This window comes from Gavia stellata, chromosome 8, assembly GCF_030936135.1.
Source record: "Gavia stellata isolate bGavSte3 chromosome 8, bGavSte3.hap2, whole genome shotgun sequence".
Taxonomy (NCBI): domain Eukaryota; kingdom Metazoa; phylum Chordata; class Aves; order Gaviiformes; family Gaviidae; genus Gavia; species Gavia stellata.
In genome coordinates, this window is record NC_082601.1 from 35,018,760 (window position 1) to 35,042,969 (window position 24,210).

Genomic DNA, 24,210 nt, shown 5'->3' on the forward strand with positions numbered 1-24,210 from the left:
ATTCTTTGAGAATCCCGTTAACCATAAAATAACAGTCAACCGCAACTCATTTCTTCCACATCAGTCCATTGTTACAGTTTTCATAAGCCCACGGGCAGAGTCCCGGACCATCCCGCTCTCGAGCTGCTGGGCTGCCTGGTTAGCGTGTACCTAGATCTGCTCTGAACACCACACTCACTCATTCACACTCCAGTCCTGAAGCCCACTGTAAAGATGGGGCCCATCTAAAGAGGACACCTCTCTCCAAATTCTCTGGCAGAAGATGCCCCAAGGATAACCCAGTAGTTTAGCATGGTCCCAGCCTTCCACTCACACTGTTTGCAGGGATTTAGAGCCCAGGCTACAAGCAGATATCCCAAACTCACCTCTTTTATGGCAAACACAAGTGTTCAACAATGGCTACAGCACAGCCACAGCTCAGTGGACAGAAGGTTTGTCTTTTCTGACCTGCTCCTTACCTCACCATGCAGACATAGCTGCAGTAACAGGAAACTCACCTTCCATCCTCTGATGTAAGACTGTACTATAATAGCCGAGCTCTTTATCTTCTGATACTTTTTTTGTTGCTGTATTGGAAATAAATACGTGATGCTTAGGACAGAATATTGCAATTGTAAAATATTGTATAATAAAACTTTCACCACTAACATTTGAACATATGATTGAGGATACAAGCCCTAAATGTAAAAAGTGAACAATTTTTGACCAAGCAGATCAGAGTGTAGATTCTGTGTTCAACTCCAGGGGAAACAAAGCACATCAACAATGCTGCACAGACAATGTCGCTCTGTGTTTACAGAAACACTAAGTTCATGGTCAGCAGCACAAACGTGACATGGATTAAATACTAACAGTAATAGCTTTATTTGTCTTTCCCACCAACAGAGTAGCAGACAAACCACCACAAATGCTCAGGTTTGTTGGCTAAGCTTTTTACCATCTTTTCATAACACTTGTGCTGTTCCTATTACCGCAGTCTCTTTATAATACCAAATGCTGATGATAATTTAGGAACAGGAAAAAAAGAAAACCCATGGATTCCTGAATGACATGTTGGAATATTATCCAAGTATGCTGGTTTGAACAATAAATTTCCTGGACAGCCGAGCATTTTCCTTCTAAAAAGCTCAGTTCTCCAGTAGACCAGTGGTTAGTATAATACTAAGTGTACAACAGTTGACAGACTTTGCAACAAGGCCCTTAGGCTTCACATTCAGCCCACTCGATTACAGTGAACATCTCTGTGAGAAAGCTAGGAAGACTCCCCTCTAGGCCACATTCATGCCATGACTGATGTCCGTCATGCCTTGCAAGGGAACAGACAGATGAGTGTCTGCAGATCCTTTAGCCAAGCCTCCAGCACAAGGAGTTGTCAAAAGGCTTTGTTCACGCAAGGGATTCCTTATGAAACCTTCCAAATCACAGTGCCTAACAGTCATGCTGGGTTAGGAGAATGGTGCCCTCCATCTACATGAAGAGGCTGAAGAAATATCGCTATCATCACCCTTAATTCTGAGGGTCTTGCTATGACTTCATCCTGCATTCAAAGACAATTGCTGCCGTGTTTCACCAGTGAACCGATAAAGATCTACAGTTAAGAAATCAACAATGATGTGAACTTGGTCACGTATTTGTTTTCATATCTTTATATTAAAAGTTGTGCCAATCTAGCTGTGGTAACTCCATTTTTAATTCATTAAGATTGTATGAGTTCATAATGAAGCCATATGGGCACAATGCAATTCTGTAATGATGCTGTTTGTAGAAACAGTGCATTCAATCACAGAAGGTCAGAGATAAGAGTTATTACAGTGAAAAAACATTGATTCATACTTTTTTCTGAATTATCCATACTTTTCTCTAATTATCCAAGATAACTGAATCAAACACTGACAGCTTTCAAGATGATAAACAGAAGTGCTTGTCAACTGAAAAACAGTGATTGTCAATTCTGCAACTTGCAGTTTAAGAAGATGCTTTCTTTCCATATCATATATTTTATCAAGCTTTCCAATATGCACACAATAACTGGTGAAAAGACATGAAAGAGTCATATAACAGTACTGTTCAGTTCATGACACAGAATACCCAGTCTACAAACAGATTTGAAACTATTTTAGAACTGTATCAATAACAACTACTGAACTGCAAGCCTTATGAGCTATAATTAAAATAAATCCCTGGGATCCTCCCAAGTAGCATTCTTGAGCCTCAAATGCAAAGGTTCCAAATAAGGCAAAAATACAAAAAGCCTTAGGAATGACTGAATTCCACAGAATTGCACATGTATATTACCGAACATTTTTTACATATTAACCATATGTTTTGAGAGCACTCTAAGATCTAGGCAGCACAGCATTTTAGCTGAATGAAAAAGACTCTTCCCAGCTGGGCCACAAAATCCTGCTCTCCCAGAGCTAAAGGACTCTGGTGAGCTTTTTAATTATTTAAGCATAAGCACAAAGTAAATACTTAATAGTGGTCTCTAGGAACTAAATTTTCTTTTATTCACATTTTTGGTACTTAAGTACTAATATAAAACTGAGTTCTTTCAACACTTCTCCATACGTATTAAGGAAAAATATCATATGAGGGTTATATGAAAAAACATACTAAACAACAAAGAGAACCCCCCATTTAGTAAGGATATTATCTTACTGCATATCTCCTGTACCAGGAAGCAATCACAATCTGGCTTTTTTTCATTAACAAGAAGCGTGTGCGGCACTTCCAACCTCTATAAATCTTCCCAATTAGAGTAGCCAAGTCCTCCAACCGCTGCTTCCTCAGATCTTCTAGTTTGAAGAGCTGGGTGTGGGTTTTTTTAGGGTTTTGTTTGACGTCAGAAGAAAAACAATAGGGGAGAAAAGACCAAAACACCCATAAGCACAGCTATTGTAAGAGAAATCTCTCCTTTATTCAAATCCCCCTTCAGACACTTTTTGGTTTATTCATCTCCAGAGCTGTAGGCAGATACGTCAACAGGGTTTGTGGTAGATATGTTGCCACAAGTCAGTGCACGAAAGTTACGTTAAATTCAGGCTGACAGTTATTGTAGAGTCTTGATTCACACCAAATTTAATGGGTCTAACATTAAAAAGTGCCTTTTTCTAATGCTATATTCCACAGCAATGTAACTGTATCAAAGCACTGTATCTAGAACAAGCTGTAGTAACCAGCTAGTGAATTACGGAGTTCGTAACAGGCTATCCTTGTGAAAGGTGGTTTGATTTTGCAGGGGAAGACATTTTTCACTTACCGTTCTTGGGTTGCGGATGAATATCTTTGATCTACCAAATGAAAATTCTTCTTCAGGGATTTCCAATTCATTAAACAGTACATCTACTCCAGCCCTAGTAAGAAGTAAATGAGCTTAACAAACATGACCCCCAGCTCTAAAACTTCCTAGTCTATATATTCACAGATTAATTTATGAAAAGTATATGAATGCATATTTTAAATTCCTAAATAGTGCTTGACATAAGAAGATTGAAAACCTAACTCATTTACTCACTGGTTATTTAGCTAAAGGCAAGAATAATCACTGTAAAGATTCAGAATAATTTGATGAAAAAAGAGCAATTTTTATTTAACATCATCAGCAATGGCCTATTTTTTCTTCTTACATCTATAATGATTTTACTTTAAAAAAAAAAGAAAAGAAAAAAGGAAGGGCTGTCACACTAATGTCAAAATGGGAAACAAAGACTGATGAGTTTGACAAATGCTAATGTTCCACACTCTACCAACTGCATTTTATAAACTTCAACAAAAAAGACAGGAATTGCATAGAATTTTGTGAGGATTGTTAACAATGCTATTGTTATCAGTACTGCACTTCCACCATTATCTTGATAACCTAACGATTTAAATTGTAGCTAAAGATATTAATCTATTGTGAAAGAAATTTAAATCATACTATTGGTGGCCACATGTAATAAGAATTAAGAGAAGCTCATTTGCCTACCTAAGACGTCATCTGTAAAAATACACATGAATACTATGCAATTTAAAATTACATATTTCATACAATTGATTTGCAAGAGGTATTATCTTACAGTTGTTCACCACTTATTATGTAAAATTATTCTTGAAGGGACAGAGGAAGATTGTGTGACTGTCTGCAAAGAAATGGGTGTTCCTACACTTTGAAAGTTGGTTATTAAAGATAAAAGTCCTGATCATTTCAGACCTCCTTGTCATTTTGATTCCACTCCAGTATATCTCTCTCTCCCCCGCCCCCCACTTTCTTTCAGGTCCAATACATTCTAAAAACTACAGGCTCTCCTTGCTCACATGAAAAATCCATTAGTAGCTTAGTTCATCACTAAAATAATTTCCTTTGCCAAGAAACTGTAGTTTTTAGCCTACTGAAAAGTATAGGTTTCCCAGTGAATGAACTCATCCAAAATCTGGAACAAGGTGCTAAGGAACAACGAACAAGTAAAACACTTGAGCCACACTGGCTTGGTTAATAATTAACTTTTGAAATACTTGAAAGTTCATTAAATTAAAAAAAAAGAAAATCTGAACATGTGGGAGAGAGTAAATTCAATCACTGGAAGGGGACAGGTAAGAATACTGATGTTTTCCTACCTGGCTGGCCCTCTCCAGTGGGGCCACGTCTGCTTACACAGCATTTTGTACCTTTCCAGGCAAGGCTCGTACGCCTGCCTGAACGCATAACCTGCCCTTCTGACCCGGACGTTCTCCAGAAGACCGAGGTAGCGGATCTGGTGGCACACCAGGGCGTCATTGAAAATGTGTGCAGCCTTCTTGTCATTGGGTTTGATGCACCTGGAAAGGGAAACGAACATGGACACTTGTTTGCAGCACTGTGCATGTCAACAACTATTATTGTGAGTTAAACCACAGATTTCAATAGTTTATCCTTGGATATCAAGGTTTTTTGTTTGTTTGTTTGTTTTAAACATCGGCAAACGTAAATTCACCAAAGCTTTGCCACAGGTAGTTTACCTGATGTAGTTTGGATTTTTTGTCTGAAGATTTTTCATCAGGGTAGCAACCGAAGCCTTGAACTGTGAACCTGCCGTCAGTGGTCTCTTTAGGTTGATCTTAGCGGGGTTACCTTCTGGGAACAACGCTTTGATGAGAGAGTGACTGGCCTTCCACATGGCCTGGGAGAGGTCACGGTACAGAAGGTCATTATTTTTGTCAACAAATCCTTCCACCTGGTACATAACCTGAACAATACAGAAGAGTCTCATCAGAGCATGTTTTGAACTATAACATAGGCCAGTTCAAAATTGAACGAAGAAATTGATTTCTCCTTCTTTCTCACTATCCAAACAAATGAAAGACATTCGGCTTTCCTTTTAAATTTGACATTTGGAAGACTTTTTGTTCTGTGAACACGATTCCTGAGAAAGATGCATTTTCTCACACTGCTAACAGTTCCTTGTGCTGATCAATTCTGGTTTCTGAAATGGAAAAAACTCTTCTTCCGTGATAATTCTGATATACCACTGCTTGCCAATACTCCAAAACAATCCTTTTGTGGCGGAAAAAAGGTTTTCTCCCTCTCTTTTGAATCACAACAGCAAAAATACCCTTTCCCTTCGAAGTACTAATGCTTACATTATTTGCCTAACTAAAACAAGATAGGAAATATCACCTCTTGATATTGCAGCAGCAAGCAGCTATCTGTGTAGTCCACAGGAGACTGTTACTTGAAAGGACTTTTACCAGGAAAACAGTCCAACAACAACAAGCATGAATGCAAAGCTCTGACCTGCAGCTGAAGACGCAGGAGGCATCCAGGGGAACTTCATGTAGATCTCAGATTGCTACTGGCTTTTTTAATTTTTGGGGGTAGGGAATTTAGTTTGATTAATTGTGACAAGTCATCCGGCTGGTAATACAGATTCTTCAGCTTCATGATTTCTCAATTCTTTGTAGACATGTACTATGTACACAGAATACTGAATAAAACTAATACTGACATAGCCATATTTTACACAACAGCAAGTCACTGGGAACTCAGGCGGCATTTTTCTTTGGAGTACATGTTTCTGTTTCTGACAGGTGTGGTAAATGCCACTACTGAAAAAAACCTGTTCATTGAACTTGCTTATATTTCATAAAAGCAGAATGAAACTTTTGTTGTCCAGTGACTAGATCAAAATGTTCTCAGCTGAGGATGGAAAAACAACATTCCTCCTAAAATAGGAGGAATTCACTGACTGCTCTACTGGGTAAGCGAATGCCAATAACAATCGAAGACCCCCCCCTGCCTGCTAAGACACACTCTGTTTGCAGTCCTTCTCAAAGCACTGGGGTATTTTCAATTCACTTTGAATTTGGAGAACCAAACATGTATCTAAGTATTAATCACTGACAGATTATATGCAATTACAAAATATTCTCAGCAAATACGTAACGTAAAGTTAATGAATGGCTGCCTCAAAGGCTAAAAGTATGACATTTCCAGAACTATTCTGAATGAACAAATTATCAAGTTATTCAAAATTGTAAGATTGAGAAAACGTCGAAAAATAGGGAAGTATTAAACAGTCCTAGCAAAATGAAACACTTCCCAAATATTCATTACTCTGTGAAACTAATAGTCCAGCAGATTCAAACAAGAGGCAAAGTTTCAACCCGTAATGCTTATTTTTAAATAAGTTGTCTTCTTTTTACAAATTTAATGATTTTGATTTTCATTAATAAAAACTCATACTGACTTATACATCAAAAACTATCAGACTTGTATTTATTCATACTGCTTATGTTGTAAAAAGCAAATACATTTGCAAGCCCTCTGTATAGCTTTCTTTTCCATCTGCTTAAACACACAGGCTGTCAAAATAAACTCAGTTCCTTCAAATGTACAAAAACTCCACTTTCTCATCAACATGACTAAGGACTTCAGCTAGTTCAGTGACAAAGAACATGTTTTCCAAAATATCTTGCTTTTAGATGTGTGTGAATTTTTGTCATTTTAAACATTTTTGTTTCCAGAGACCTAGCAGCAGAAGCAGTTCACCACCAAAGCACACGGGACATCTTTCTCCTCTGCTGAAAGGAGTACTGCCCTTGATTTCAACTATAGCAGCGTAACCTCTGAAAACCCTCCAGCCCAAATCACAATCTTAGGCTTAAGACGGAAAAGATTAAGACAGGTCTGGATTTTTTGATCAACTATTGACTCAAGCAATCCTCCATTACTGTAACACCATTTAAGGGACGAAGAGCCTCCCCACTGTACCAAACCTAGGCTTCACACAGGTACAACACCCTCCGAACACTGCGTACTCCCTGCTTCACCAGGTACCTTGCCAGCGTAATGCTGAATCCTGAAGCAGCTGTGGGGCAAGGAGGTGTCGTTGAGGAACCGGGAGCACTTGCTCATCCTGCTCTCAAAATGCTGGTGAGTGGCACAGACTTGGTTCAGTTTTTCTAAAAAGGTGTCATCAGTAACAGTTCCTGGTCTCAGGCATTCTTCGTCTAGCATGGCCAGGATTCCAGTTTGGTTCTGAAGTTTCAAGACAAAAGCTTTAGTGTTTGTTTCCATCACAGTTCCATCAAGGCATAAAAAGGAGACTGCTCTCTCCTATTAGACTTCTGCTACCCAGAAAAACCATCAAGCCATCACAAAGTTTGGCTCTTTTTCTCATCCCCATTTCCAACAGATTCTTAGTATCTGCGTTTTTGAAAGACTACTTCAGAGATCCAAATCTTGATCTTCATGTGGAATTTTGTGTCGTTTACTCAGATTGTAGAAACTCCAACTTAACTGAAAGTAGCCAGTTTATGGGTAAAACCAGCATACATTTTATGTTAATGGTTAAAAACTGTTCTTTTCCAATTGTTAAGGAGTTTTATCTTTCTTGCTGCGCTAAGTCCATAGAAAGTCCTCTTATTAGATACAAGTACTTTCTGTACCTAACACATTCAGTAACAAGTCATAGAGTTTTCTAGTTTCCATATAAAAAGAAATGTTATTTACAATGCAGCATGTGATATCTGCTATTGAAAACAGCCCTGAATGTAAACATTTAAGGGTTGTTTGTATTCTTTTGTTTTGTGTAGGTGCTGCTGAACATTTCTAACAAAGTAACATGTAGCCTTATAAAAAATATTTTTTTAGTAAAATAAACTTTTACCATACAAAATAAGATAACTAATACAATGATTGTATTTGTTTTATAAAATCAAAGTGGGTGAGAATGCGTACAGACTTTACAGCTAAATTCAATCCATGCAATAAAAAATTATTCAGAGAGATTCTTGACTATAACTTACATTTTCTATTAGGTCACAAATTATAGCATTGTTGAAATACTCAATATGAGTCCATTCAATCCCCTAGAAGAAAAAAAAAATAAAAATGTATGAACAGGAAAACAATCGAGGGAGCTTTTCCTCTAGGCAATTTAAATTCTATTCCAGTTAACTAAGATACTACTTCCAAATTTAATTCTACAGGCTTACCAACATTTTATTTATTAAGAAAGAAATGCAATCATCTACTACTAACATTATCTGTGCAAAATGAGTGTCCTTGAGCAGCTGCCAAGCCCACTCTCCATTCCTTTCCCCCACCCGTGTCAGCTTCCCATGCACTCCGCTGGCCCCCCGCCAGGCTCCTCCCGCCCCCCCAGCACTGCTCTGCCCACGCTCCCGCCCGTTACAAGGAAATGAGCCCGTTTCACTGCAAGCATCTGGGACCAACATTTCTAAGCTCTTAGTTGTTGGGGGCTTTTCAATGGGAGCAAGAAAGAGGGCTAAATTTAGATGAAATAATCTGAAAAATCCACAGTCTGGCTGCTGTTCAGGTATTCCCAACATCCTAATTTTTTCAAATATCAGCAACAAAATTTCCAGGATGAGATGCCAGTGCATCAGGAGGTAACACTGGTAGGGCAAAGGACTGGAAAAAGAAAACACTGATTTCATTCTTAATTTGCATTCTGCGGTACATCTTACAGTTTCATCTTTGCAGAGTGTTTGAAATACCATTCAAGAAGCAAACTGCAGTAATGACATTTCAAGAGTTTCACCGCTGAACGCAAAAAGAAAAAAGACATGCCCAAACTTCGTATTATCCTCAGGATTATAAGGCAGGAACTTTATTCAATTTTTAAAAATGTTTACCCAGCAAAATGGTATCATCCAATTTGAGTGTGGACAGCGTATGCCAGTTGCTACAGCTGTGAGCTGGTATTTTGTCTGAGCTCTGTATATCATGGGCAGTACTGCTAAAACCTATTAAAACTTTAACTCGACGTACACTCACAGAATAACAAACACCAGAGTCTGGGCTCCAAAGCACATCTTAAATCTACCCATAAAGCTCACACAACTCCCTTCAATACTTAACTGAAAGAAAACTAGAACGAAAAATCTGTTTGTAGTTTCTTTCATCTCACACGCTATTTTTTCATCCACCCAATTCCCTTTTCAAACAGGATTAGCTGTGGCCGCTGTTGGGGTGTATCCCAGATGCTACTGTGTAATCCAAAACACAGGCTGTAGGGTAATGGCAATATTAGTCTTCTAATAAATTAATCAGCCCTTGCTCAGAACTGCCAGTCATCGTTGCCAATGAATGAGAGTTGGGTCTGGTTTATACCTGGACAACTCGTAACGTGAAACAAAACCAAAACCGGCTTTTTTTGTTCAGTTATAACTACCACACAGTCCTACACAAGCATGCCCCATGCCAGGCCTGTGGTCAAAAAGTGACTCTGTTCCCTGAAAAGGCGATCCAGTATGCATGCCTAAGCACCTTTACAGGGACAACGGGAAGAGGAGAGGATAAGGAAAGATCCATTAAGTATTACCTCTCGGATGTATTCCTCCTGCTCTTCTTTGAGGGTAAGTTCAATGAAGATCTGCTGCAACTTCTCATTACAGTAGTTGATAATGAATTGCTCAAAGCTGTTGTCCTGTCAGATAAAACATGTTTGCATTTGCTGTTGTGTAAACACCCTGGAACTCAGCTGGAGTAAGTTACTGCAGCAGCTGCAAGTCAACAAGCCACTTTATTAACTACTCCTTCCAGCTTTGCGATGTGATGGTTTGAGTAATATTTTATTGAGAGTGAGATTAGTTTGGAAATTTTAGATCAAATCCTTCCCTGAGGCTTTCTCCACTGGGAGGGACAAAACCTCTATAGGTTTATATTCGGGATGCCTCTGTATCGATTCCTTGGGACAAGTCATAAGGAGGCCTGTGGTGTCAGGGAATACACAAAGAAAAGTTTTGCCTGCACTAATCTGTCCCCATGTGTAAAATGTAGTCTCCTGCAGATTCTGGTAAATAAAATTATGAAGGAAGCATGAACTCTTTTCCAGTCAGGATCACTCAGTGGCAAATAAAGTATCCTATTTCACTACAGACTGAGGCCCAAGCTGCTATTCTGGTTGCAGTGGAGCCTGGGCTAAGAGATTTAATGGTGTCGGTTGATGGTTGGACTTGGTGATCTTACAGGTCTTTTCCAACCGTAGTGATTCTGTGATTATTGACTCCAGAGGTCAACCCACCTCCTCCCTGCCAACGAACTGCCTATGCAATTGCCCTATGAAATGATGGGAATTGGAAGAACTTTATCAACCAAAAATCCTTTAAAAGGCTAACTGGTATAAAACTGTGTTAGGGAGCAAGCACGCGTGTGACCCTTTGCAGAAGGGAGCAGGGAACGGAGCAGACCCCAGAAGGAGCGGTAGGAAGGCTGCTCAGCGACTGCAGCCAGGGCAGCCTACTCCATCACCGCTGCATGGCAGGAGTGCTGCAGGAGCAGGGCTGCGACATTACAGCAGCACGCTTCCAGAAGGACACACGTCAGCATCAGAAACGATGGCTGCTGCAAGCCCCTAAATACCACAGGCAAAGCCCTTGCACGCAAGTCAACTGAAGTTTTACTGCGACATCACCGGGGCCAGGACCACAGCATAAAAACTGTGGTTCACCACTTCATCTCCATTATCTTAAAGGAGTGCGGTTTGGAGGCCAGGTGCCCATTCTGAGGACCGGTTTAAAATGCCCCTTTCAAAGGAAAGGGGAACAGCAGCTTCACTGGTTTTTCTCCAGTGCTTGAAAGAGTCATTAATACTGTAAGAATTCCCTACATGCATCTGCAGAAATAACTGCAATCAAAAGGAATTCTGTATATCTGCTGCTGGTCTTTTCTTTTCGGCTTTGTAGTTGTGGGTGTCCCTCCCCTCCCCCTCGTCCTTCTTTTTTTTTCTTCTTTCTTTCTTAATTACTAGCCTTCAAGAACACTTTGGTTATTTAGAAAGCCTGAAAATTTGCAGAATAAACCACTATGCCTTTTAACACTATCAGATAAGCCTGTGATACAATACCTGTGAAACTGAAGTTATGGTGATAAAATTTTTATGACTAAGGGCAACTGCAATCACTTAAATGTTTTAAATTAAGGATCTGGTTGCTAAAATGAGATTAAGAACACACAAGCAGATTAGAAAATATTGAGGTAGCACAGATTACTTCTATCATTTTAGTTTTAGGTAAAGCAAAATCATAGCTGATCACCAGATTTTCTCAGCCACATCAAACTGTGCCCCTCACACCGACTGCAATTATCAATGAGAGATTGCAAAACTTGCATAGCTCTAGATGAGAAAGTTAAAATTTGGCATGCATCAAAATCAGCACTGCAAACAAGTCATACTTACTGCATTCTGTTGCAAAAAGAAATTACACAAACTGCAGTCAGTACTTATACTACTTCCATAACAACACAGAATATAATACATCTATTAGCATTTATGTGGTGTACCAAGTATATCAGTCTTTTTATCAGACTCATATTTGTATGTCACTGAAAAGGTGAAGTACTACATAAATGTTATGTATTACTTCTTCGTAGATGAATGTATCTTTAGGTTCTATGCAAAAATCATCAAATAAACCAAGGGATTGAGGCACATCAGAGTGTAACACAGAACAGCATTCTTGCATTGTCACATCTTTAAATCACCATGTATCTTTTGTCTCAAAAAGCCATATATACAGCCTTTGTTAGACACATCTCAGTAAAGGGAGGGGAGAATGGGGGAAGGAAGAGAGAGTACTGGAGGAAGAATGAGTAAAAGTTTATTTGACACGTTCAGATAAGGCCATCACTTCAGATATATTAAGTTTGAAGTAAAAGGACCCCAACTGACACATCACCTTGGCAAAGAGGAAGGATAAAACATACTCTGCATCCTGCTGCAAGGCACATGCCACCCCCCGCAGAAAGACTTTCTCCAAAAGACCACGTTATTCCGATTACAAGGACTGCAGGACTTTTCGCTCACATATTATACAGTCTTTGTCTTCAAGAGAGGATGGAAACTGAACTGCAAATCCAGCTAAACCATCTAACTAAAAGGTCATTAACAATATATTAAAGTAATTGCTAGATGCTTTCCTGATTTGCTGTGTATCTGTGATATTTATGGTTTGCCAAAGAAAGGCAAGCCAAAATCCACAGAGTTCTTCACAAATCACTCACTTTAAGCTATGAAATCCTATTTGACATTGCCAAGCCACCAAAAATTGCTATTCCAGGAAAAAAGTCATTGAAGAGCAGTGGGGATTTTGTTCTTTATGTATGATACAGAGCAAAAGGCTAACAGTTAATTACAGCAAAGAAAATGAGGAAAAATGTTTGGAATTACTGAAATTCTCAGAACACTTAACTCTGAACAGACCAGAAGACATTCGGTAAATTAAATACACTTCAGAAAGTGGCATTTCCCTTTACAGGTTTTAAGAAACACTGTATGAAAAACCAATTAGAGTGTTTATCTCTGGGCAAGGCAACAGAGATTGTGAATTTATTCTCCCTTATTGTATAATTTTTAATTATGTGAATGCTTCACAAAGCATAGACAAATTCTCACAAATGAATTGTCCCCCAATATTTTAATGAAGGCTCCTAGAAATTAATATGACAGAACTAGAAGGGATCTAAAGGACATCTGACATATTTTTTAAAAGGCAATAGAGAATGGTTAATATCAGTGATAGCACATCACTAAATCCATTCAGGAGAAATGGGCTGGAATGATCCAGCCGTCAGAGGCTGTACTTGCTCCTTACACTGACTGTTCACATTAAGCGAGAGAAAGGGTTCTGACCAACACAGAAGCAGCACGGTCAGGGCCAAAATTTCAGGAAGAGTTAGTAAATTCAAATATTCCAGGAAATTTTAGGAAAAAAAATATTGAAAACAAGAACTTTCAAAGTGTCAGCTTCTCTTCCAGGCTGTAATTCTGCTATTTTAATGTTGAAAGCATCACTTCAATCCCTGCATTTTTACAACAGCATTTCAAACTATCCCTTTGAAATCACTGTGGAGTACAAAATATAACCTTTGGGGAAGAAAAAAACACTCAGTCTCTCAAATTAAATTAAAGGTGCTGGGAAACAGAATGTAACTTGAGATAGGCTTAAGGTAATGTCAAATTTATAGATACAGATCAACCAACCACCCTCAGCTTATCCTCCCAACCCTTTATCAGGTGCAACGATAAATTTAGACAAGTAGGAAAATTCCCTGACAAAAATCAAAGCCTACTTCACCATATTTTTCACTTCACAAATAATGGTGTCTTGCTCATAGAGCTTTATTCTTTAACAACCTTCAGACTACTGGGCATCAGGGTAGCATTTCATAAATAGCAAGTTTTTGAACTCTAAAAAATTCCACTCCTTGCAAAAATATAGTGCTTATATACACAAGCAGATCATGGCATTGTACTTGCTCAGGTTGTCAGAGTCAACCACAAAAAGATAAAAAGTTCTAGTTTTGAACCACTGCTATTACATGAATTACATACAGGTGCTTGAAAGTCTAAGGAAAATATTTTTTGTTCCTTAATATTTTACCTAATTTCTTCTTTGGAAGATTCCAGTCATGCGTATCATGGAATCATCTGAAAAAACATATATGGATGTTCCTGACCTTATCCATTGTTATACCAGTAAAATAACAATAGCAAACAGAGAAAATAAAAGTATTTTTGACAAAAAAATAAAATTAGGCTAAAAGTCTCTTACTGGTCCAGTGATTTCCAGAGACACTGAGGCAACTAAGATAACTACTTAAAACTGGGTACACTTTTCCATACTTGTAGGTAGGAATAAATTCTTACCTTCCACCTGCCTAATAAAGTCCTAGTTTAAGTGTTCCATTTTCTTGCATCCTCTCCGCTTCACTGTTTTCCCCAAATCAAGCATATGTTGTTGATCCAAATCTAGAGACTCAGCTGTATGACCAGGTATTTCTCAATATTTTCCTCTTCCTTCTTAATCTTTCATCACATCAGTTCTTGTTGAGAGCCAATTCAAAAATCTACATAATTGCTCAGTCTACAACCACACTGACAAAAAGGTGTTCAGCAACGCCTTTTCAAATACCTTATATGAACACATACAGCTAAAAAATACATGAGAAGTATTTAAAGGAAAAGCGTAATTTAAAACAAAACCTAAACATTTCAAGTCATGAGACTGTCTGTTGAAATCAACAGAACTAATGCCATTAAAATGAACTTTTTGATCAGTATGGGAGGGGAAAAAGACATACAGAGACTGCTGATGCTTTTTCTCTAACACATACAGGCCCAGAAAGTAACCTTTTTCACCATCGACACAGCTCCGGCCATCAGAAGTCTCTGACCTCCTCCTAACATAGGCAGGTGATCCCAAGTAGTTCCATCAGGCCCCTAGACTACTACTGAGGCTCCTAGAGAAAAAGCCAGATGGCAGAAGTAATGATGATAAAGGACTAACATACTCGCTTCACTGAGATGAATGGTGGAATGAATGGTGAAACCAACCAGCAAATTTAATTTATATCCTACTGTGGTGTCTGGGGATAGGGATTTTTATGTATGACCACAGAAGCATATGAGTTCATGAGATGAAACTGAGAAATATAATTGCTAGAAAATGAAAATCAGCAAAATGGGGAAAGTGCATTTAAAGAAAATGAAAAAAGACACTTTTTATCTTTGAAAGCAATGAGCTACATGTGACCCAGTTGTTACAATTTTTTAATTTTTTTTCCAAAGTTAGTGAAGATATTTTATCAATATTTATCCCTTACTTTTCTGTTTACATATACAAACATTCGAGTAATTAAACTTAATTGAAAAATATCTAATGTAAACTAAAATAAACTGTGCTTTTGTGTAAATATCTCTGGAGGCAAAGAACCAGAGAAGCATATCATTTAACTATAAATATTCCACGTATATGTAATCAAACTACGTTTCAGTGTATCTAATGGAAGCAAGAAAGATATATGCCAAAGCTTCAGGGATTATCCATTTTCCGTATTTGCATAGCACGACCAGCTTCAGTCCTTATTGATGCTACTGGCACTGGTAGAGAACCAGGCACTCTGAAATCCATCTTGCTCTCAGCTGTGGTGGCCAGACACACAGGTCTAAAACAAATTTGGAGTTAAAAGGGCAAGAAACTACAGTGAATCCGGTGCACACAATGCATTTGTGATCCATGGGGAAACCCAAGTACAATCACTTCAACAACTCAACCTGATAAATTACAGTCCTGGAACAACAGGAACTACAAATAGGCAAGAACCTCCTATATAATCATATCCATTCCTCTGCTAAGACAGAATAGCTGCTGTAGGGCAAAACGTTATTCTCACAGCCTGAAGTAGAGCATTTGTGTGTATCTGCTCCAGCATTTCCAATATTTCCTCTGCTGAAAATAGCCAGCCAATGGGATTTACTTCATAAACCTGCGTTTTGCAAAATAAGCCTCTCTAAATACTTAAATTATTATGTGATTAATTAAATGGTGATTAACTTACTGGGATGCACCTCTGCTTCTGAGCATTCTATCACTTAAGGAAATTATTGCTTTAACTGTATTTTAAAATTTCCATAGCACCTAGGAGTCCAACGAAGGGTCCCTCTCTGTAAAGCTCCCCTCTTTCATAACACTTGCCAGCAGATGTAGTTGATCAATTATAGATTAAAAATTCAGTTCTCCTCTTTCACACTAGACTGGGCTTTGCCCTGTGTGATCAGATTGAATAGAGGGCTGGGTACACGCACTTTGGCACTGCTGCTTGCCAATATATGATATGCTGATGGGCATCAGAAAAGGGTTGAACAATTTTGAAAAGGAAGTCTGTTGCAAGGTAGAGTGCCTAGAAAAGGCAGCTGGAAATTACGGTCTGGAGATTAAGGCAGCTACCAAAACAACAGATATCCATGGCTGAGTTAGAGCCAAAGTCAAGACATGAAGAAAGGGTCCCTGGAGCCTAAAAGAATGAAAAAAAAAGAAAAAAAGAAGATGAAGATGAAAGAAGATCTTGATAAGAGAATTTTCTCTGTATATTTTTTTTTTCTCTAGTAAGTTGTCTTTCTAGCAAATAACTAGAACCTTCGCCAGTAAAATCATCATTGGGAGGGAGGGTGGAGGGAGTCTCTGGGCCAGCAGCAATCTCTCAGAGCTCAGCATGCTCTGCAACTGTAATTTCCTTCATGTAATGAACAGGACAGAAAATGGCAAAGCAACTATTCAGCAACTGGACCGAGCTGTCGTATAGGTTTATGGTAAAAGTGGAAATACCTCCACAATTTTTTCATGCCTTAAACATCTCAGAAAGGTATTGTCAATGTTTACCCCCTCCTTATTTGGTTATCTCCCTCTAAAAACAGGTAATTACCACAACTATGAACATGTTAATAGAAATACGAAGAATACAGTTTCATTATAAGAGATTCCCTCAATAAAGATATTGGCATTTTATCCATGTCCAGATGACAGTTTACATAGCACATGCAATATGGCCAAGCTTCTTTCCATCACCACAAGGGACTTCTACACACAAGAAACCAGTTAATTGCTGTAAATAAATAGAAGCACTATCAAAGTGCATCACAGACTGTGAGAAATGGACCTGGTTTTACTGCTGGGTGGCTTGTTTGGCACTTTTGTTGGTGGTGTTTTTATTTGCTGCTGGGTTTTACGCAGAGTGTGATGGATGCTGCCACATCTTTGCATGTTCTTGTGTACCTGGAGCAAAAGGAGTTGGTCAGATGCTGTCCCCAAAGACAAGGCATTCACATCACCTCAGGTCAACCCTCAGCAGATGTCTGAGGGCCAAATGGAAACAGTTCCTCTCTTTCTGCAGCCTTTACTTTTGCAGCTGTATCCCCAGCGCATGCCGGCTTCTCGTCAGGCTAAAATACGTGGAACAAACTGCTCTGCCAAGGGATTGAGCAGAAAGCATTCACACTCTCAAACTGTCTTGTCAGGGCCTGGCAAATTTCAAGAATAAGCCTTGTTTGGCAGCCTTAACTTTCATAAAACCGCACTCCAGATCATTAGCTTTGTCATACGAAGCTACATAGCGGCGCCTGAAAATTCAGAATAAAGCCTTTAAGCCAACTAGCGCAGACAGACATTTTTATCTCTGAAGACTAGGCAGGATGAAATATTCACACTTGCTCCATGACATTCATTTTTACATACCCTAGCCCTCGTCTACCCAGGAAACGTACATGACAGAAAATTAAACGTCTGAACTGAACAGCATGAGTCTTCCACTCATCTCTGTTGAAACCTGCCAGGCCCTCAGTCATCTGCTTTCTACAGCCTTCATTTCTTTTTCCTAAACCCCACCCCTTCCACAATCCTACCCCAACATTTTGCAGAGATGCGGAAACCGCTTCTGCTCAAAAACACAGAATCAAACATGGAATAAAATGGGACCAGCCCTAAACCTACCCCAGGAAGTCTGCAATCAAGCTGGTTCTGAAATTCCCAGTGCCACCAACCATCATCCCTACCCCATCTCAAATCACAGTCTAGACTGCAGACTGACTACGCATGCAGCCGCTCAAAAATGTGGATAAACATCCTTGGAGCAATTAGTGTTAGGCTTCAATCCATTGCTCAAGCGCCAGCAGCGTTACACAACCAACCTGGTCCTGCAGCCTGCATTTTCACACTAATCCTAGTCCCTAAATCCTTGACCATAGACAATTCACACAGAGACCCCCAAAATTTCAGCGTTTCACTTTCAAAACATTCAGTCCCAGAAAAGAGCTTACCACAAAGGGCATGGCAGGATTCAAAAATAAACACAGCTTTACAGCACCTATTTTGTGGATTGTTTAGCCAAGCTTGCTGTTGACATCTGCCAAACCCACAAAGGCTGAGGATTATCAATAGATTTAAATTCCCTAATCTGAATTTTTGGACAGCCAAGTCCTTAAATCTGCTTTCTTGGATAGCTTTTGGGTTTGTCTGAAAAATGCCCAAGTTTACAGATGAAGAAGTCTTTCAAATACATTTCTGCCAAAAAACATTCTTTGCAGAGATGATGCTAGTTCTAACCTTCACGAACAGACATGAAAATCAAAATCTGGCTTAAGAATTAGGTTCAAAAGGGAACTGCACTTTTTTAGTCAGAGGTTTTAAGTAATTTATAATTAGACGGATGTAGTTACTGCCATTAGTTACACCACAGCTAATATTTTGAACGTTTAGCCATCGTGTTTACAAATGTACCACACAGCAAACCACTCCAAATTCCACTATACTTTTTATACTACAAATCTTAAGACATTATTGAATTTTCCTTGAGTTATGGTATTGTACAGTGTTAAAATTTTATTCATTTATTGATTGTTTTAATATAATTAACTTTAAACAATATGCTTTCTGCCAAGTGGTTACTTAAATTCTCAACAATAATTGGTTTTTGTAAGCATTTTCTCAAGATCTTTAATAATTTTGGGGAGATTTGATCATTTGTTACAAAACTCGACATAAAAATATTTGGCAGGCATCCTCTTAATCAACCTTACTACATGACATGCATTCAAGCAACCACAAGACCAGTTACACTTTGCCTATACAGTGTTCATTACAGAACTATTTTACTCAATTTAAGGATTATGACATAACATCATCTTTTGTTCCAACTAGAGCTACACAGAAAATTAATTTTGTTTTGCTTTGAAAGAATTACCTTTGCTTTTGATTCAATTGAGAATAAGGCAGCAATTTCTGATTATAAAATTAACCTGTCTGGAAACACAGGGATGGCTAAGTGGGCGGTACTGGAAATACAGCTGATTCAGGATTTTCTAATGGATTGTTTTTCTATCATTCACCCTTTGAATTACAGTACTGCCATGCAGTCCCAATACCAGTAACTGTACTAGGTACCTCTAGAAACCTAAACCAATCAAGTTTCTTTTTCAAACTTCTTTAAATTAAAATATGGCATAGTACAAGCCATGTATGTTTCCGGCATACTACCTGACTCCCATTTTGAATGTTCAGAAATAATTCCATTATTTCTGTGAGGCTGAACCAAGCTGCTTTGCTAGTGCTCTTACCACAGATCTTAACTCATGAGAGGAGGAGTCACGTCTTCTATGAATGTACTGATGAATTTGATCCTCAAGTCACAAGGCAAAGCTTTCCCACCTTTTCCAGTAGAACAAATACTCAGCATTTAAAAGGAGTGGACAATAACTACCCCTATTATTTTAAAGCTTTTGAGTTTGTATGAATTGGGAAAGCTACATTGTAATTCAGTATGAAAGGTAAGTGAAAAGAGCCTTGGTTTTTTCATTTTTCTTCTGCAAAACTACATCTCCTGTACTCAACTACTTACTTATGACCTTCTAAGATGTTGAACTCCTACAAGAGAAGAAAATTACACACGAGAAACAACCTCGTCTCTGGAACACCATCCCACAAACACAATTACTCAGTTGGTTTGTGTGCTAGTGCAAGCTTCTGGTCTCCCACCTCACCCTACATGTTTATCCTTAATCAAACATACAAGAAAGAGCTAGTGCAAACAAGAGTCCTGCCCGAAGATGCCAGCAGTACCATTCCAGTGTCCAGCTTTCTAAAGGTACACCAAGGATCAGCTCCAAAGAGATCTGGCACCAAGATCTCCATTCAGCCATGTGACTGCTTGCAGTATATTTTCATAAATACGCTCTTATGTTTAACGCAAACAATACAACCTACCTTAGTAAACCCTTGAAGCGAGCCAGTATCAGCTTTGTTTTTCCTCTTCATAGAGGTATTTTGATTTGCACATATTTTGATGTTATGCTTCTGAAATAAAACTTACACCACCCTCCCATGTATAATTACTCTTTTCTGGATTATTCCCACCTTCTACACAGTTTAAACACCCTCCCTGGATTTTCAAGAGGGATGTAGGGAGGTGGGTAAGGATTGTATGTTTTCTACTGATTTTTCTCCCCAGTTGAATTTCTAGTTTAAACACTGTACAGATTCCAATCAAGATCTATAAATCTCTTAAAATAAACTGTCAGAATAAGATTTATGAAAACTCCCTCTCCCCAGTGTTCTCTAACCCAATTAAAAACTCCTCGTTGATTGTTTTTGTTTCAAAATACCACCAGTCTAAAAATACTATCATAAACAAACAGCAATGAGCCACATATTGTTAGCTAGGAATCAGTACAGAATATTTATCTAAGTGAATTGAGATGAAATGTAATATAATTCCTTGTTTAATTTTGACAGGAAAAAAAGGTATAGTTTTTTTTGTGTTTTCTAAAGGATACAAAGCTTGTTCAAAGACATCCACAAAATGCCTCAGGGCAGAAATGACACTGCCAGGGTTTCTCTTATGCTCAGAATGTATGTCAGAACAAAATATATTTAGTTTACCCATCATAAATATTTATTTACCTATGGTATTAAAACACAAGTTTGGCTTTCATAAATTTTCGTTTCAATTGCCAGACATGCTAAGACATCTCTCTTTGGCTTACTTTTCTAGTGGTTTTTTGTCAGGAATGACATACTTGATTCAGATTACAGGTATTCTGATTACAAATTCATGAACCACTCTATTAAGCTTTAATAACAGCTCTCACATTAAGTGTTTACCATTATAAACGTCTTACCTCAAAAATTTCAAAGCCATAGATGTCCAGCACCCCCATTACCTTCTTTCTCACTTTTGTTTGTGCCTTAAAAAAAAAAATTAAACAATGAGTCAGTCATCTGTACATTTCAAACTTGGGAATCAAGAAAACTAATGTATCTCATAAGTAGACTGTCACATTCTGTAAACTAAAATGTTAAGTACCATTTCCCAAAATACACTTAATGTCAATATTTTCATAAGCTTAAAAACAGAGCAGATAGCAATTTGTTGAGCTGTGATACAGCTATTCACCTGTACCATGTGTAACAGTGTACAACCAGGAAAAATTAAATTGACAAATACAGTTTTACTGTCCACTTTAATTTAAAGGGTTTCTATTGATTTTTTTACAGGCACAAAACAAAAATACCTTAATGCTCTCATTGATTCTGGTAACAAGCCAAGAGAACAGTCGACTGTATAAATTCTTAGCCAGAGCATCACGGGCGTAATAAGCCTAAACAGAAGAACGAAGAAAAATGTTATAAATGCTGGGCTAATCCCAAACTTTTTGTTACTGATATATCTTAAAGGTGCTATGAACAGAGTGAGGATGGCTCAGGCAGCAGTGCCTCTGCCTAAGCAGGCACCAGAGCCAGACCAGGGGTGCCAGGACACTTTGGCAGCATCAGTAGCTTGCTGGTGCACCTCTCTGCCTTCCTGGCCATGGGCTAGCTGGAACAGCAGCCACAATCAGGGCACTTCGACTCCCTTCCTGCTCACCCAGATATCCTCTAAAGACTCACATCCCCCACCCTAATCCTAAGCAAAGGGACTTGAGCAGCTGCGGTTAGGGAAACGACATTCCTGCTAGCCTGAGCTGATGAGACACAGGTGGCAATCACACTGGCTCTGCAGCATTACAGAAAGATAAATTCACACTGGCAGCAAAAGTTTTTCAGCAGCCTGGGGCGTACAACTCACATGAAATTACACCAGTTGCTCTAAACGAAAACAGTCTGCCACAATACTTTCAACATGTGTTTTATGCAGAACTGTTTCATTTTTTCATTCTCTGCAGTATTTTCCTATCCTTCATCTTTTTGAGGTAATGCACACAAAACCGAAACATCCAGTATATTTGAACACTTAGAAAGTGCTGAAGAAAAAACACACTTATGCTAGTGATATGTTTTATTCAGTACAGCCTATTAGTTGTAGTTTTTATTTGGGCAGTTATGGTTTATTCATGTAGAATAAATTGCCATGTAAAATTGATTCTTGCCTTTAAAATCAGGACCTCTTTTTACCTGAGCCACATTTAGCGTTGTTGAAACTTTCTCTTGCTTGGCTTCAACCGTCCGGAAGCTGAAAGCTCTTTCCAATACAGACTGGTCTATACCCGTCAACTCGCAGATTTCCTTGAGTTCTAGCAGGAAAAAAGGAGAGTGTAAATATAATGAATCTTTTCGTATCATTGTTTTTTCTTCCCCAAAACTGTTAGCTTTTAAGTAGTTCAGTATTTTCCCAAAACGGGTTTCCTTCAACAGAAGCGTACCCCATCCACACTTCAACAGAAGTGTACCCCTACCCTGCCAAGCAAAGTTTTCAAAAATATGCACAGCGTGAGGGAACAGTTACCGGTTTTGAAAGCACTTTCTATCTGGTTATTTTTGTGAAGAAACTTCTCTTCCATCTATCACAGACTACTTTTCATGATGAAAAAGTTTCAAATGAAAATAAATGAATTTTCAAAATGTATCAACTGCAAAAACATGACCAAATGAATCTGACATTACAGGCAGAGATACCCTACTGCAAAAGAACAAAAAGCCTCCACCGCAGAATAACCAAGCAGTTACAGAAATGCATAGCACCATTTAACATTTCAGAAGAAAGTGTTAATGAAGTGGAAAAAAAGAAAAGAATCATATCTGGAATTTCAAACAGAGCGATTGAAATTGCACAGAATTCAACCTGTATTTGCTTGAGGGCGAGTCTTGGAAACAATCTAATTTAATTCATCTGTAAGGATACTGTACATCCACAGAAACTACAAATTTAATACTGACTTCAGACAAGTTAGTGGTTTTCCTCCCATCACTAATCTTATCTTACCATTTTTATCTTTGATTTTACTTTCATCTAGGCCATTCACACGAGATTCAGGCTTAAATTCAATATTTCCCAATTTCAGAACGGCTGCCACCACTTCAAAAACAGACTGTGTTTCATGATCCATAAAACCAACAATCTGCATTGCATTCTGGAAAGGGGACAGATAAAATTATGAGATAAAAGAATCTACATTTAAACAGATCATACTTGCAAAATTCACCATTTTTCTGTATTAACATAAATTAGAAATGTCTTATGAACACTTTTGCTACAAAAAGAACATGATATAATTACTATGCTTAGGTAAGTAAGTTTTTTAGTATAAAAGACAGGTTAAAGAAGATCTGGTAATCGATCTGGCACGTCAGTCCAGTCCACTTCTAGGATTCATTCAGTTTATGGTTTTCTAACATGCAGTACTTTTTTTTAGCCACTTAATTTAGTTTATAACCCAACCCAATTTTTCACAGTCAAATTAAGAGGTACTGCTGTATTCTCAATCCAACCTGTTGCTCTAAAAACCAGTAGCTTTTAGAATGTAAATTTGCATACACGGGGTAACAGGGGCCTGTATTCTTCTTGTCCCTGAGTACAATCAAGCAAAAACGTCACGGTAAATCATCTTGAGAACCATCCCAGACCTGTTTTTCTTTCGACTTGGACAGCATCACCTGGTTCATGAAGCTCAGTCACTGCCATCATAAGCGACTACACAATATAACCTTTTCCATGATCTGATCAAGGGATCTGGGCTTTTTTTTTCCCCTTCCTTTTTTTTTTTTTCTTTTTTTTTGTCTTTTTTCTATTCCCACTAGAATACTCCAGAAACTTGGTTCTTTGTATTTTCTGGTCGTAGCTAAGCTTGCCTGTGCAAACACACTATACCCTTGCATGAACAGTGCTAGCACTCGGAAAAGACAGCCCTCCCAGCCCAGCCCAGCGGCAACAGCCAGACTGAGGACATAAGAACTCTGCATTAGTGTTGAGCCCTTTGTGCTTTACACCCAACCCCTGTTACCTCTTACCCTAACTGTTCTGAAGTTTGCAGCATCATCTACTCCATTCACTTTGGCAGAATCAAGGCCCAGGTAGTTGTATCTGCTGAAGTCCCGCTCCAGTTTGAGTTTACCTAATAAATCAAATAGAAGTATCATTACTAACATTAGTAGCTCTTTTATCCCAGAACCAGTATTGTC

General features: G+C 38.5%; 1 protein-coding gene across 1 annotated transcript in view; it reads right to left on the reverse strand.

Annotated features, from left to right (window-relative positions):
* Positions 1-24,210, reverse strand: part of MYO1B (myosin IB) — a 113,720-nt gene that overhangs the window by 20,605 nt on the left and 68,905 nt on the right. Inside the window, exons 9-21 of the mRNA XM_059820790.1 lie at positions 24,040-24,143; positions 23,015-23,162; positions 22,207-22,325; positions 21,327-21,413; positions 20,934-20,999; positions 9,807-9,911; positions 8,266-8,328; positions 7,295-7,495; positions 4,978-5,204; positions 4,597-4,797; positions 3,260-3,353; positions 2,659-2,808; positions 498-566 (exon numbers count right to left, since the gene is read on the reverse strand). Of these exons, the coding sequence (XP_059676773.1) occupies positions 498-566; positions 2,659-2,808; positions 3,260-3,353; positions 4,597-4,797; positions 4,978-5,204; positions 7,295-7,495; positions 8,266-8,328; positions 9,807-9,911; positions 20,934-20,999; positions 21,327-21,413; positions 22,207-22,325; positions 23,015-23,162; positions 24,040-24,143 (1,634 nt within the window). The remainder of the gene's footprint in view (positions 1-497; positions 567-2,658; positions 2,809-3,259; positions 3,354-4,596; positions 4,798-4,977; positions 5,205-7,294; positions 7,496-8,265; positions 8,329-9,806; positions 9,912-20,933; positions 21,000-21,326; positions 21,414-22,206; positions 22,326-23,014; positions 23,163-24,039; positions 24,144-24,210) is intronic.